Here is a 17,309-nt window from a genome sequence, read left to right as displayed (position 1 = left end):
TTTTCCACAGAGTTGTTTCAAAATTTATTTCAGGTGTTACCAACGTTATTACAACCCTTCATCACAGTATAGATAATAAATATAATGTTGTGGTCATATTGTTTGTTGGTTGTGTATGAGAGAGAGAGAGAGAGAGAGAGAGAGAGAGAGAGAGAGAGAGAGAGAGAGAGAGAGAGAGAGAGAGAGAGAGAGAGAGAGAGAGAGAGAGAGAGAGAGAGAGAGAGAGAGAGAGAGAGAGAGAGAGAGAGAGAGAGAGAGAGAGAGAGAGAGAGAGAGAGAGAGAGAGAGAGAGAGAGAGAGAGAGAAAGAGAAAGAGAAAGAGAAAGAGAAAGAGAAAGAGAAAGAGAAAAAGAAAGAGAAAGAGAGAGAGAGAGAGAGAGAGAGAGAGAGAGAGAGAGAGAGAGAGAGAGAGAGAGAGAGAGAGAGAGAGAGAGAGAGAGAGAGAGAGAGAGTGTCAACTGCCTCATTACCCCATCAGTAATAAAATCAACATTTTGAATGGCGAGAAAATATGAATAACTTCTGACAAAATGACACACTGGAAAAGGTGATACTATGATAATCTAGTTATGAATTAAAATGAGCTAGACACTTGACACGTGCCAAGGAGGAACCAAAGCAGCTGCGAGATCTCTGACGCTGGAATGTCACGATCAACCGAAGCCTCCTGGTGTTAGTCACGGAGGAATAACACATGTTGGAAGTTATCAATTATTTTATACCGACGACTGGAAACAGATCAGTAATTCTCAAAGAAATTGTCAATACGTGTTGCACGTGTCTAATGAGTGAGTGGAAGTGACACGTGTTTTGACACCTGTCAGTCATAACTAAGGTGGTGGCACCTGTCATGACTAAGGTGGTGACACGTGTCAGTCATTGCTGAGGTCTTGCGTCTGGTCCGTCAGGTGTTTATGGGCTGCTGCCCCAACACGCTGACAGCCTCCTCAACACCTGCACAATACCCGCGCAACACCTGCCCAACTCACCAATGACCTTCCCAGCGACCCATAACACTCTCGCTAAACTGGAAATGATGGTAATGCATTCTATTGAACCCGGAAATACTCCTAAAATGTTATATGTACCAGCTATAGCACCTCAGGCTGCGAGCAGCCGCGTCCAACAGCCTGGTTGATCAGTCCGGCAACCAGGAGGCCTGGTCGACGACCGGGCCGCGGGGACGCTAAGCCCCGGAAGCACCTCAAGGTAACCTCAAGGTAACCTCTTGGCCCACCACTGTACCATCTATAGCACCTCTTGGCCCACCACTGTCATCATTAAGATATACTTTGCTCTACCAGAAGACGACTAACAGTGTCTCAGACCAGTCCATCCTCCTATATAAAAGTACTTGTAGTAACAGTGTGGGTGACCGTACTGTTATGGACCGGACGGACCAATAGAAAGTAGACTGTACTTCTGAATTTAGACAAACCGGAGAAGTTTGTCTATATATGTTGGTAATGAAGCCTAACCTAACCATCCTAGGCCTAATGCGCGCTATCTGAGGCCTAAGAATATTTAAGTTTGCTTTTAACTTAATTTTTTACAGTCAATAAAATAAATAGTATCAAATTGTACTTTCTGTTTGTTCATTACGTCGATATGTTTACCATTGTACATAGTTACAAAAAGTACTATCTTATCAGGAGGATGGGTTGGCACTTGCTTCATAAGTGCCAACACAGGTTGACACTTATGAAGCAAGTGACACGAAGCAAGTGACACTTACGTCAGGTTAATGTAACACGACATAACACGAAGCAATTGGCAGTTACAAAACCAGAACACGAAGCAGCGGGCCACTTACATCCTGGGAATGGTAATAACAGGACACGCAGACGTCACCGAGCACCGTGACCTCACCTCCAGCCTGTGGCCGATGACCTCATTCTTACCCCCAAGATCACCGGCTGGGTTGACCGTCACTCTCCAACTCAAAAAGTTATCCACTGCCTGTCTGATAACTTGTGTCGGGAGAGCCACCTTCTCTGGCGTCACATACAATAATTAGAGTTATAACAGTAACTGAAACTGTTAGAATCATGAGTACTTGCTGATGTTAAGACAATACGACCCAAGGTAATGGAGCTAACCCCCCCCCTCCCCTGAGTCAAAACACCGTTAATGACAGGTAATTCGCCATGATATTCAACCCGTGGTTGGTGTTAATGAGCGAGAAGGTTAGGGTTGAAGGGAACCACCAACAGGTCTTCCACGTGTAGAAGGGCTAATGGTGATTAGCCCAGTACAGTTAACCACGTCATTGGTCGACTTAACGAGACAAACATGGCGGCTGGTATACTAATGGCTAATTGAATAACAACATTATTATATAAGAAAAATGTATTTTGTTTGGACTGGCTTAGTGCTTTCTCTTCATAATTACCTTAGCTTCTCTACCATACCAAGATACACAGGAATACAATGATGTAGTCTCCGTGGTGTAGTGGTAAGACACTCGCCTGGCGTTCCGCGAGCGCTTTGTCATGGGTTCGTATCCTGGCCGGGCAGGATTTACTGGGCGCAAATCCTTAACTGTAGCCCCTGTTTAACTCAACAGTAAAATGTGTACTTGGTTGTAACAACGATTCTTCGCGGTGGGGATCGTATTCCAGGGACCTGCCCGAAACGCTACGCGTACTAGTGGCTGTACAAGAATGTAACAACTCTTGTATATATCTCAATGTGTAGTTAATTCACTCGTACACAGAGACAGCCAATAATCATGTGTAATACAAGGTGATACTCCTCTAACCCGCCCGCTCCTCTAACACAGGTTGTGTTAGAGGAGCGGGCGACCTCACCTACAGTGAGGTCCAATACTGTGGCTGTGGTCGTGTGTGAGCGAGCACGACCCAATATATATGCATTAGGCGCCAGGTTAACAACACAGGTATGCACGGGAGTAAAGTAGTGAGTGTGAGTGTAAGTTAAGTGTAGATGCTAACCCCCGAGAAGTCGCACTATTCTACACCATTACTCTAAAACTAAAAACCCTTATTTAGTCAAGCTTTCCAGAGGAGCGAGGCGTTCATGGTGTAGTGGTCTACACTGTGAGGTGAGGTATGCGGTCAAGCTTGCTCACCACTACACTGTGAGGTGAGGTATCTGTACTGTCTATAACGTATCTGTAATGAATACTGTCACCACTGTGACAGTATTTCCCCGCCGGAGAAGAAACGTGACAACTGAAACTGTAAAACACGCCGACCAGTACACCGAGATGTATACCCCACTTCTAGGTGTAGATGCATTGACAAGTTTACTTTAGCCTTGACCAATGGTCAGCACTAAGGTATACTTGCTGGTTGGTCAGCAAGTTACTGTGGCGACCTTAATAACCCTCTAGAAGTTGACAGGCGTGACTAGGCCACGTACTAGGCACGGATAAAAAAAAATGCACTTACAGCTGAATGATACGTGTAAATGTGTAGTCATTTCACTACAAAGGGACTTAGTGTGCACCTTACCTGTGGGACAGTGTCAAGGCCGCGGCGGCGTCCTAAAGTTGACCACCAAGCCTATACGCCCTAAGCGATACATATTTTCCAACTTGTTTTAGTTTTAGAAATATAAATATAATCCTTTAATTTGTGTCGTATATGGTGGAGGGTTGAGACAGTTGAGGGTTGACAGACCTCGTTCAGCACTTACTGGGGAGGGTGGCGTATGTCCCACACACGGGTGACGCAGCCAAGGCCATCATCAACTCCACAGGAGTATAGTGGCGGTGTGCGTGCGTGAGGTCTCGCCACGAACGGTGTAAACAAGCCACAATATAAAAGGCGTAGTGATTGTAAAAGTCGCCGTCACATGAACGCTTAGCGCGCGTCATTTGCAGTGACGTGTTGCCAGGGTACGCCACTCATCCAACCATTTGATAGCATGGCCAAAATAATTTTAGAGAGTGTGCAGAAAGAATTAGAGAGTGTGCAGAAAACGTATTGGCACATTCGAGTCGGCTCACATTTATACCCAACTATTCATACTTGTATATTTGTCTAACCTTCACTTGAAACAATCCAGCGGCTCCGCGTTAATTACGTTTCCCGGTAACCTGCTCTATAAATTTACAAACCAGTATTTACACAATTATCTGAGTGTAAGCTTACTCCTTCTGTATCCATCAGTGTGTGTTAGTATTAGTGTTGAAATATTTAGCACCTTATAAGTACTCATCTTGTGCGCTTTATTTATATACTTCAGTCATGTCACACTTTCCTCTATACATATCTAGTGAAGGCAAATTAAGCTTCCTTAATCTCTCTTCATAAGACAGGTTCTTAATTTCTGTAATTAATTTTATCATTCTTCTACGTCCATTGTTTAAGGACTAAGTTCACTGCATAATACGGTGCTCAAAACTAAGCTTTATAATATAAATGAGGCCAAATAAGTAGCATAACTAGTCCAAGTGGCGAACAGTTTTACTATTTATTGTATTACTTATAAATCGAGACTTGTACGGTACCTGTCTAAACACTGACTCTCCCTGTACACACACACACACATGTGACACAACCTCTTGGTCCTCCTACAGGTTCCCACGACTCCTTCAGCTACAGCCTGACGGAGGGCGAGGAAGTAGGTCCCGACGCCCCGGGCCTCATCTCGCAGTTAGACTCGTGCATGCCGTGTGTGGCTCGCCCCGCCATCCTCCGCTGGTGCGTCACTCAGCGGGCCTCCGTCACCGACCAGCTCAGACACGGCATCAGGTGACACCTATAGTCCTCTCAATCAATCCCTTAATCAATCAATATAACTGTGAACAATGTGTCGACGAGGTGCTGGAGGTGTTCAGATGTGTTCTCAGACTGGCAACAAGCATGCATGATCATCAGGCTAAATCTAAAACTGGTAGAAGCCAGAAAAAGCAAATGCTTGCAAGTGGGAGCGGTGAGGGTGATGACTGACTGGTGATGCAGGAAGCTGTCATAAGAGCAGCCCTGCTATGTTAGACATACTCAAGTGCACCACAAATACCTGTGATAATGGAGAACCTCTATAGTGCCATTGGGACAGAATTCTTGTTATCGTGTTTAAGGTTGTCAAGAGGTTGTCTCACTTCAGATGTTGTATACAGCAGGACTATTATTTGTGTGTTTGCTGAACTAGAGTCCAAAACCCTAACCACAGCTCCAAGTCACTGCCATACTTCCTGTACCTCCAGGGACCCTCCTCTTCCTGTACCTCCAGGGACCCTCCTCTTCCTGTACCTCCAGGGACCCTCCTCTTCCTGTACCTCCAGGGACCCTCCTCTTCCTGTACCTCCAGGGACCTTCCTCTTCCTGTACCTCCATGACCCTCCTCTTTCTGTACCTCCAGGGACCCTCCCCTTCCTGTACCTCCAGGGACCCTCCTCTTCCTGTACCTCCAGGGACCCTCCTCTTCCTGTACCTCCAGGGACCCTCCTCTTCCTGTCCAGGGACCCTCCTCTTCCTGTACCTCCAGGGACCCTCCTCTTCCTGTCCAGGGACCCTCCTCTTCCTGTACCTCCAGGGACCCTCCTCTTCCTGTACCTCCAGGGACCCTCCTCTTCCTGTACCTCCAGGGACCCTCCTCTTCCTGTACCTCCAGGGACAGGAAACCTCATAACCTGTACCTTCCTGTACTTCAACTTATTTTTGCACCTGTCATATAATTTGTCACAATGGATTTTTAGCTTAATAAAGCCTAGAGTTGTCTTCAAACAGCCGTAAAATAAATATATCAGGTAACGTCAAGTTTACTGTAACGTTACTATCGTATTGTTACTTGTTTGAAAGTGCAGCTTAAGTTTAAAGCTTTCTCCTGAGAGGTAATTATCAGGAGAAAGCGCTAGGCCATCACGACTATGTAGCACTTGGAAGGAATGAGAATAAGGATTTAGGATGAGACGGAGGGAAGAAATAGTGCCCAACCACTTGGATGGTCGGGGATTGAACGCAGACTTGCAAGAAGCGAGACCGTCTCTCTACCGTTCAGTCCAAGTGGCTTTCTCCCGAGAGTGGCATCCTCCTCTCAAGACGGCGTCTTCGATACTGTGGAAACAAAAATTTGCGTTTGGAAATAAATACCCAAAATTCCTGAATTGATTTCTTAATGAAATGTACGTCAGTTCCTGTCATGGTTGCTAATTGTGGCGGTCTTTATGGGCTCCGTCTTGCGTGTTGTCTCTCTGTTATAGCCATAACTCTGGTGGCATTACTGTGTTAAGGCTTATTACAGTTACTCTTCACTGGGAGTCTTAACTCCATTAACTGCTGGAGAAGTACTACTATTTTGGTGGCAATATTTTATTGTATTCCACGATATATAACATGGTTTAAGGATATTTATTTTAAGATATGATTTTTATTAATTTTTTTAGTGTAATTTTAGGTTTTTATTCATATTTCTGTAGACAGTTTTCCTGGTGATAAATGTTTCACGAGGGTGAATTATGCCGTAATAAATCAACTCCCACACAAGCCAACCTTCACTCCGCGCTCCGCTACTGGGTACAACACCTCACACAAATTCAACTCTAGACATATATATAATGTTTATAATATATAATTAATTTGAATTAATTATATGTAATTAATTATCAAAGGAAGGCACCAAACCGGGAAGGCTATGTAGCACCACTAATTAATTATAAGCGGTTATAATTAACAGGTGGTTATAATTAACCACCTGTCTTTACTTATAAAATATATATATTCCTTAATCATTTTGTTGACGTTTCATCCTTTTTCTCATTCTATCATTATATTCTCACTGTTGTTATATCCCCGCGCTGTGTGTCCTCACTTTAACTGTTGCCACAACACCCGACCTTGCGGAGGTGATAATGTGGGGGTGATGCCGTTATCCCACAGGTGCGCCCCGCCCCCCTGGTCACTACCCCACACTCTCGCCAGGGGCGCCTCCACCCTCCACACTCCATGAGTGAACTCTACACAAGTTCTTCTAATGGACGTGCCTATTATTAAGATTTACATTTAAATCTGCTTATAAACCTAAAAACTTAAGAACGCTTCCCTAATCTATACAACAATATGCCGCATGACTGAATTTTGTCGGCGACAATGAAAAATTCTTTTGCAACCATTTTCTTGAAATCCATCCATTTTTGAACGGTTCTATACCTTGGGTACACATATGACTGTATTTAGGATGAGGACGAGTTAAACAATAGACTCGTTTATGGTATCTGTATAGTTAATCTTGCTTCTCTTATGTGATCACTTTCTCCCGTGCTGGTGCATGATGGTGACGCCCTTCGTCAGGTACTTCGACATACGTGTGGCGGTGCGGAGGTCCAGGTTCTACTTCGTGCACGGCCTCTTCGGCGATGACCTGGAGCCCATACTGTCTGAGGTATATATATATATATATATATATATATGTATGTATAGTTTGTCTCTTCGAGGCTGGAGGCCGGACGTTCGGGGCCAGCCTCACCAAACTTTGCCGTGATGGCTGTTGGTTGTTTGGGGCTGGACAAAGGTGGACTGGGGTCGACGCCTATGCTTCCTCTCTCTATGTAATGGCAAATAATACAAATTTCCAGTCTCACTAAATACCTGACTCCATGCTCACTAAGATTGATCAACCCAGCTAATTGGGGAGTTTGTGAAAGATAGAGAAGGGGTCAAGGGTAGTGAAGGTAATGAAGGAGGGGGAAGATAGTGAAGGGTAAGGAAGGTTGTGACGGAGGTGAAAAGTAGGAAAGATGGTGAAGTGTAGGAAAGATAGTGAAGGGAAGGGAAGGTGGAGAAGAGTAGGGAAGGTGGAGAACTGGAGGAAGGCTAGTTACTAGGTGCTAAAATACCTCAGTCTCATAGGAGGGTTTGTTATACAGGAACATGCGATCAGTAGCCTGCACTGACAAAATTTCGGTGTATTTATGAGGATATCGTCAAGAACGCGAGAGTGAATAAAGTAATTGCAAAGTTCCAGGTACCTCATGCCGACAGGTATGGAGGGTCTAATGAGTAGACATTCAATATTATAGTGTGGAAGATCATGCCGCAGTTCCTGCTCAGAGTTTGCACCTGGAGTGCTCAGGATTGGGAGATCCGTCACCTGTAGCCACCTGCCACAGGTAACGGTAACTCAACCTGATCCTGGCAACCACTGTGTCGCACAGTCTGGTCGACGTTTCGTGTTGCCCACATACGCAGGTTTTCGGATCTTAATATATTATAGCTTTTTGTACTAGTCCTTTCATTCCTTTCAGATTCTGTAATTTCTGATGTCACTACGAAACTCTTCGGGTCGTGACACCCATGTTTCACTAGTACAGTCTTACCAAAAAGCCAGCCTAAATTTTTCAAAGTGATACTACAGTATCAGTTTAACAATTATAGTTTGCAATTATGGAAACCAGGAAGACAAGTTGTTATACATACATCTTAGACTAGTGTGTGTAAACTACTCAGATTTACTTTATACACTGATATAATTATTGTTACTTTATATAGTGATTATATCTCGAGATCTACTAAAGCTCTCCCACAAATGCTTTTATTTTCGAGAGCAGGTACAATGTCCATTCACAAAATTATATAAAGTTTAACTGGATATTGGAGGAGCGTGTATATTGACCACGCCTTTATATCCGATCAACTTACATACAAGACAGGGTGCCTTCAAATATTATACAGTGGCTTCACCTAAAGTACAAAAATCAACATACCGTTCAGACGACAGAGCAGATGTAGCTATATATCCAGGGACTACACTTGCAGATCCGGCACTTCCTGGTGAGACACCCGGGTGAAGTAGTGCTCCTCGACTTCCAGCACTTTCACGGGTTGAGCGCCAGCGACCACACGTCCCTCGTTGCCTTCGTCGAGCAGGTCTTCAGCGACCTCCTGTGCCCGTACTTCCACAGGGTGCACCACCTCTCCCTCTCCTACCTCTCTCACTCCAAGTACCAGGTGAGGACCTCCTGCGACTCGACCTCCTTAGCTACCAAACAAAAAAGCTAAATTAATAAGATATGAAATAGATATCACTAAGAAATTAACAGAACCTCCAGAAAACACAATTATCACTAAAACCTTCACTGCACAGATAACATTAAAAACAATCAGCACAACAGATATTAAAAAAGACAAATTAAATTTATTTTCCTTTAGAATATATCAGTTTACCCTATATGATTATTGTGGAGCAACTGAAGATGAGAACTGCGAGGAATGTTAAGCTTGTGTCTCAGCTGTTTATTTAGCTTGGCTTCCATGAGACTGTTTGAAGTATGGAAGCACTGCCATAATCTCTCAGGTGCTGGTGTTCTACCGTCACTCGGAGACGATGCAGGCGGTGTCGTGGCTGTGGTCGAGCGCCTCTCTCCCCAACCCCTGGCCGGAAGCCACCACCGTCTCCAGGATGCTCACCTTCCTCGAGGCCAAGCTTCAGGAGAGGGACCCCGCCAGCTTCTTCGTCACCCAGTACGTCAACTCCAGACTAATATTATGTATACTAATTAGTGTACGAGCAATCGTGTAATGCATATTACTGTGACCACCCGTAGTAAATACACAAGTCTTCGTACACTGGTTGCAATCAGTGCTCTCATTCTAAGCACTTCAGCTCAAAGATAAAATCTAGGACGTGCTTGTCCTATGAAAGTCTTCAATAGGATACCAGCGGCTCACGCTTAGGGAAAATATAATGTGAAACCCTTATGGCAGATAAGTTAACGTCTGAAGTTTTGATATTTACAATGTAATATTAAATAAAACTAAATCATTCATACAAGCGAGAGCGTTTAGTTGGTTATATATATTTTCGTTATCTGTACGACTCGTTCATCCCGCAGGTGTGTACTGACGCCGTCATTGGCTTACGTCGCGAGGAACGTGTTCGCCAGGCTGGAGAGAGCGATGGTTGCTCCCACCAACAGAGTAATACCAGACTGGCTGGAGAAGCTGTCAAATGAACCCCCTGGCGCGAATATCATCATGGCGGACTTCGTTGAGCACGACAACTGGGCCGTTCCAAGAGCTATCGTTAGAAAGAACTCTTCTTCCCTCCTCCGTGACTCGCACAACAAATACTGAGCAGACTGGCGTAGCCCTCAGAAGAAACATTGTCTAGCAAAAAAAATATTTACGACTGGCAACTGGGTTGCAACTGAGTACTTTATTCCCTGTTGTACACAATCTACATGCTAGCTTTAAAGTACACAATAGAGAATGTTGGTTCTCAGTTTTTAAGAGCAGAGGAATCGCATTTATATCTTCCCTGGACGTTAGTCCCAGTAAGATCCCTCATTCTCCGTCATGTCTTAGGTTCATCAACCGTGGATTTCGGGTCCTTTATACCGCAATATATTTTTTTACCCTTCATACTGTTATCAACATTCTTCAACTCCTTCATACTGTTATACGTTATGCTGATGTATGTCTGAGTTCTATCAAATGGCTAAAGCTGAAACAAGCGTCACTTGAGCTCACCAGTATGAATAAAAACACAGACTCGGTGTGACGATCTGTTCCACTCGTCGGCAACCATTTATGCTCAAGAAGATGCGGCGTAACATTCTCTTAGACAGTGAAACAAGTGATACAAATTTGTGAATTGTTTTGCGTCAAAAGAAAGGACGTGTAAGGCCCTCCAAGCTGGCGCAGAAAGCCTGGGGTCTCCCTGCTGTGGTAAACAAGTTTCCTTTCATCCTCGAGACTCATCATACCTCATCGTTAGATACAGACGAACAAGACGTGTATCCGAACTATATGTTAATTTGACAGGAATACAATGAATACATGAACTCAAGAAGAAAATGATCTGTAAACTAATAAAAATAAACTGAAATGGATTCAGGAAACCTTTGATTCAACAGATATTAGTTAGAGATGACACAATGACGGGCAGACGATGAAACAATGATGTAACAGAGCTTGTACACTAGAAACACTGGTCATATACCTCAAGATAAACGAAACATCTGGCTACATACGTGACGTACATGTTGTAACATATGTTTGCTAAATGTATACCTACGAGACGATTATCAGTATTGTCACTAACTGTAATAGTATGCATGTAGTTACGTCTAGTTACATTGGTGTTCATCCAGTGACAAGTGTAAAAATCACTGGTCAGTGGCACAAAGGTACCAACATGGAGAAAGAAAAAGGAATTAAATGAGCTTTTGTATATTTTGGTCTCTATTGAGACCCTCTTCTTTACAGAGACAGACATGTACAGAACTAATTCAGGTTCAAAAGAATTCAGGTTCTTACTCCATGACGGCTCCTTTGTTTCGTTAATGTTCATGTTTGCTGATCTTTCCATTCGTCTGTCTTATCCTCTCGTGTTGTCCTTGCGTGTCTCTCTCCACCAGTGTCTCCTACAGAGGAACTCCTCCCTCCCCACTACGGCCACTCACGGCTCTCTCGCCTGCCGGACCATCATCTTGATGCACACTATTTCCTGTGCCAAGACGTAACCCAAGTACCATCGCGGTTACGTTAACAATATCCATCATCAGTTGTTGCCCAGAATTATATTAGTGTTACCAAATTAAACGGTGCACCAATATGTTCATTAATATAGAGAAACATGTTAAAATATTTTACTTTGCAAAAACTGATGAAGAAATTGTGAGTGTCGAAAGCAGATGGCATATTAATGTAATTTTCTTGGCAAGAGCAGATTATATCTTATTTCACAAGGAAAAATAAATATATCTTATTTGACGAGGTCGGATTATAGTTAACTTGCTTGACCGGTAGTTTTATGCAATTAGGCAGTTATCTTTAAGAGTGTCAACTGCGTGCTGTTTTATGTTTTATTCTAGTTTGTTTAAACTTTAAGCTTTGATAAGAATTTTTTATTTTTTTAGGGAGGGGGACGGTTTTGAAAATGAATTTATTTCCAAGATTTGTGTGTGTGGCTGTTAGTGCAACTCTTCTCACTTTGCCTGTTTAACATCAGTGTTTAAGTATTTACAACAAACTCCTTTCCTTATATGCTCGTATTATAACCAATGATCATGTTTACATACGTGCATGGTCGTATGTGTGTTTTCTAAGCGCTATAATGCTTTATAAATGTTTCCTCAGAATGTGTACCTTTGTGTCCTCGTCTTGTCATAGTGCCTTAAGACTCTGTATAGCCTGTGATGCCAACCATGTTAAGTTGACACTTTTTCACCCGTTTCCAGCTCATTTAATCACATTTGACCGTTGCCTTAAGACACTAATTAGTGGTGTGACGCTCATGTGTGCAGGTGACACAAGGTTAACATGGCCGCCTCCAGCCCGGTGTTCGTATGCACTCCCAGTTACAGGCGCCACTGTATAAAATATATCTGGGATAAGTCAGTTCTCGAGAAGAATTAATTTCCATAATAATTAGTTTTTCTTAGACTTCCACCACATAAAATATAAACTTGGGTTTATTATATCGTTACCGAGGTGGTAATTGTAGAGGTAAATGGATCGTCCGCTGTTAATACGTGGTGCGGTAATCCTGTAGGGGAGTTATTTATTTTATTTATTTATTTACGTATATACAAGAAGGTACAATGGGATTGTGAGGATACATAGGATAGTAATTACAATCTTGTAAAGCCACTAGTACGCGCAGCGTTTCGGACAGTAAATCCCGGGCAGTTATCCCGCCTCCTCGGTACCGGCAGCACTCGCATCAATTTAAGCATTTTCCTAATAACAATGTATTGCCAAAAGAGAGTATATGGATCAAATTAACTTTTTTTTTATTCAGTAATTATGGTAAGGGAACCGAGATCTAGAGGCGGTCAAATGACTACTTTTTGTTGTGTTTATTATTAGTTTTGAAGCTCCGACTGTGATATCCAATACCCCGCGCAGACCTTAAACCCTTTGTTGGTTTCCTGGCGTGGTTTCACTTGTAAATACAGTGCAATCAAGACAAATATACGTACATATATACTACGTGATGAGTATTGTCTAGCCATTTGACTCAAGTTTAGTTCACACGAAAATTACTAATTATTCGTGTTTCTTGTGCAAGTATCTTTGTGTGATTAACTTTTGAACGCGTGGTTTTTCTCCAGACTAGAACCAAACAGCAAATAGTAACATCTAGCGGTTAATATTAAAAAATTTAAGGCATTGGTTGCGTTCGTGCCTACGCCATACTAGAAGGCAGATTGGAATGAATGAATAATTTCAATAATATTATAGACACGTTAATAGTCTACCCATCCTAACACAACATGAGCCACGTCCTCAGTGTGAGATATTTGCTGACGACATCCCATCGACTCCATCTTTTTTGTACTAAGACGAAAGCACTTACGCAAGCACTTACGAACGTGTACACCTTTCCTCAATCTTTGACGGCTTTGTTTACATTTATTAAACAGTTTACAAGCATGAAAACTTCCCATTCAACTGTTGTTACTGTTATAAACAGCCTCCTGGTGCTTCGGAGCTCATTAACTGTTTAATAATTGGAAACAAAGCCGTCAAAGATTGAGAAAAGATGTACAGGTTTGTAAGTGTTTGCGTAAGTGATTTCGTGAATCTGGTCCCAGATCCTGTGCTCTGTGGGAAGCAAGATAGCAGCTTTTAGCGAGTTAAGCTCGACAACTGGACGCAGTATGAATTACAAGCGAATTTTATACGAAGTTGATAGCAAATCGAGATTTGCAAAGTCTAATTGTGATTTTCTGTTATGTTAATATAACTTAATATAATTCAGTGTTATTAGATAGGTCTTAATGTTACTTGGATAAAGACAATTTAATCTTATCATAATCAGATAAAAACTATTTTTCCTCAAGCCCAAGTCTTTTAAGTTACTTTCATTGTTTGCATTACGAGCATAGAGTTTCATTGTGCTGTGTGCTCTACAATCTTTTATTGCCACCTATATTTATTTTATTTCCCATCTATTTAATTTTCATTATCAATTCTAACTTTATCTAACCTATTCAGTGGAAGTGTCAGAAATCCGTAACGAGCATTTTGTGTTACGTGAATATTTTAAATGTGATAAATGTGTTCTGGGCTTCACCAAGAGGCATAACTTCTGTTAAAACTATGGTAGCTATAAGAGTTGATCATTTCTTTCTACTACCGCCCACGGTATGGGTATGGGGTGTATAATAAATGAATGAAACAAACTTTCCTCCCTATATATTAGGTGTAAAATCTGATTATGGTTATGATTTATCTGTACAAATACTTGTATATTTTGTTCTTACCAATGTACAATTTAACTCCAAATGCTTGTGCCATGTTATTATTTCTTGCTGTTGATCACATCCTGAAGAGTGTATTATGGATAGCTACTTATTCTCGTTTATCGATATTTGATAGAATATAATAAATTATAATGTTACAGTGGATTTTTCTTACTGGTTTCATTATTGTGTGACTTTAGGCTATATGCATGAACTATAGCTATTCTATGCATACATAATTTTTGTGACGGTATTCATGTATCCTTCTAAAGCCCAGCCCTAAAAATATCCCCCAGTTTATACACAATAACCCAAGTCGAAATACCTACAACAGCTGAGCTGCCCAACCTCAAATTAAAACTGGCTACCGTCAAATCGTAAACAAAAAAGCTCGTTTTCTAAATGTTCAAACCGTATATAACATTAGGTGTAGATGGCTATTAAGTTTGGCTAAATTAGATTAGGTCAAGTTAGGTTTAAATACAACAAAAATTCCTATAGCGAACCATTTAATGTGCAAAATTTGGTATAATCTTTAAAACTAGTCCCATCTCAGTTTCAGATAAATCTAAAAAAACGACAGAAATTAGTGTTACTATTTGCATTTGTATTAGCTGACAACAGCAATATGTCATGTGCAACCTTCATGCAATGTATCCTTGCACCTGGTTTATCTGAACTAAATTGCGGCCCTTCCTCAAGCCTAAGTGACTATACCAGAGCGGACTTCCTCGCTCGTTAACCCCACTCGGTACTCTAGATATATCATCACATATCTGTGATGCACTGAAGACTTATTTAGCTTCCAATATAATAGTCTACTGGTAAACGTAAGTGAACATTTTGTCCTAAACAGAATATTCTCGGTAGTAGTTCGGTTAATTTTCGATTCACAATCGGGAAGCCCAGGTTCGAAACCCCAGCGGAGCAGAGATGGTTGGGCGCGTTTCCTTTCACCTAATAGAAAATAAATATCCGGGAGTTAATCAACTGTTGTGAGGTTGCGTCCTGGAGAAGGTCGTTTGGCCTTAGGGGGACCTCCATACAAGCCTAATGCATATACAGTAGATACATTATAGAATACCGACAGTAAATATATGTGTTGACCAAACCACACATTAGAATCCCACACAATCGACTTGATAATGGTCCAGTATGGACCGAAACGTCGTCGTCTTTTCATCTTCTAGTGTGTGGTCTGGTCAGCATATATCCAGCAGTTAAATTTTACGTGTACTCTGATATACATGTTTTATTTAATAAGCCTAAGGGCAATGTTTTCTTTAATGTTAAATTCCAGGGAATATTCAAGCAGGCCAGAATTTCACGTTTCACATGTTTGAGGATGCAATGCATTGGCCTAGCCTAACCTAGACTAGCCTAGCCTAACCTAGACTAGCCTAGCCTAGCCTAACCTAGACTAGCCTAGCCTAGCCTAACCTAGACTAGCCTAGCCTAACCTAGACTAGCCTAGCCTAGCCTAACCTAGACTAGCCTAGCCTAACCTAGACTAGCCTAGTCTAACCTAACCAAATCTAATTTAACCAAACCTTAACCTAAGTATAGAAAGTACATAAAAACACTAATTACGAAGTGCGTTTAGAAGTGGTTACCGTGTACATCCCCCTCCCCCCCAGGACACTGACACCCCGGGGCCACATCACTGTGCACGTCCAGGTCCAGCCGGTGAAGTCTCTGGTGACTCCAAGCAGAGTTTAGACTGCATTAATAAGACAGGGCAGTCTGTGGTAAATTGTCCAACTGCCCATGTAACAGTAGCACATTATGATCGTGTGTAACCACATTACGAAGTGGAGTGTTATCACTGTGGATAAGTAACCCGAGACATCTATTTTCTTATCCTGTACTTTACTAAAAAAGTTCTGCACCTGAGCCAACTAGCGATGTGGGCGCCATGCTGCTAGCACATGCAACAGCGGCCAACCCCTTGCTCACCTCCTGCGGTAGAGCGACAAGGACAACAGCTTCAATAACACAGTAATGAACACGTACCATTACGAGGGTTGACACCTGCTGCACGCCGTGGGGGTGCAGAGCCGCTGGCTGCGACCGGCTGTGACTTGGCGCAGCTGCTGGCCGCCTCTTCCTCCTGGGCAGGGGACCAGAGTTCAAGTTCAAGTATGTTTATTGAGACAAGAAAGAAATACATCTCAAAGGGATAGAGCAGCTTAGGCTATTTCTACCCCCCTACTGGGACCAGAGGTTGCTCCCTCACCCACCTACACCCATGGGCTTAGTTATCTAAGCTGGAAAAAAAATCGGAATCTGTGGACATCCAGATGGGGAGGGCCTGTTTGAAAGATTCACAGTCGGGTTCGTTCTCAACTAAATCGATAATTCCGGGTTCGAATCCGAAAAAGGGAGCGGGGAGAAAAATGGTTGGGCGCATTTCCTACCAATCTAATGCAAATGCTCACCTACAGTAAATAGATACCCATGAGTTAGTCAGCGTTTTGTGGGGTTGTATCCAGGAAAGGGTAATTAATTCGACCCTTTTGGGGTGGACCTCGATATAAGCTTAACATACACGTATACATTGGCTTCCTGTTTCACGACACAATGAATTATTATTAATTATTATGGCTATCAGCTTAACTATGTATCCAGATTCAAATACTATGGCCTTGGGGGTACTAGGGTACAGCCACATTGAACGCAAACTGGATTGCCAATGTAGAGGGCCTCAGGCTTCTCGGGTTGTTGCAGGGTATCATCCCAGCAATCGTCAGTATTGCAAAAATTATGTGCCTTTCATATACCCAATATTAAATTCATGACAGACCATGCTGCATCCCTGCTTGCTCTAGTGCCCAAAAGAATGCTTGGTGAGCTGAAAAAGTCATGATCATTCTCGGATACCCTCATACAACTAAGTTACTTAAATGAGAAGGGTACTTATCAATTCAATCACTTATCTTATGCATAAGTGATTGAATCATTGAAATCAATGCTTTAATTGTCATTAAGAGGCTTAAGCTAACCCACCTTAACACCTGTACAAATGCCTTTCAAGCCTTCCTCATAAAAAATCAGCACCTCAAAATACACTAGTAAAACTGCAACTGAACTCTAAATGTATCATGTTAATGATCTTTCTCTTAAAAAAAAAAACAGGACACTTTTCTCGACT

General features: G+C 42.3%; 1 protein-coding gene across 3 annotated transcripts in view; it reads left to right on the top strand.

The window, feature by feature from the left end:
• LOC123762920 (uncharacterized) overlaps positions 1-14,318 on the top strand; it is a 38,611-nt gene extending 24,293 nt beyond the window's left edge. For all 3 annotated transcript variants that reach the window (XM_045749700.2, XM_069302090.1, XM_045749699.2), the window contains exons 3-7: positions 4,547-4,721; positions 7,260-7,350; positions 8,724-8,915; positions 9,262-9,428; positions 9,800-14,318. In XM_045749700.2, coding sequence (XP_045605656.2) covers positions 4,547-4,721; positions 7,260-7,350; positions 8,724-8,915; positions 9,262-9,428; positions 9,800-10,040 — 866 coding nt within the window. In that variant the 3' untranslated portion in view covers positions 10,041-14,318. The remainder of the gene's footprint in view (positions 1-4,546; positions 4,722-7,259; positions 7,351-8,723; positions 8,916-9,261; positions 9,429-9,799) is intronic.
• The last annotated feature ends 2,991 nt before the right edge of the window (positions 14,319-17,309 follow it).

Source organism: Procambarus clarkii, chromosome 47 (genome assembly GCF_040958095.1).
Source record: "Procambarus clarkii isolate CNS0578487 chromosome 47, FALCON_Pclarkii_2.0, whole genome shotgun sequence".
Lineage (NCBI taxonomy): Eukaryota > Metazoa > Arthropoda > Malacostraca > Decapoda > Cambaridae > Procambarus > Procambarus clarkii.
Note: the sequence above shows the minus strand (reverse complement) of the source record. Positions and strands in the feature narration are given on the sequence as shown.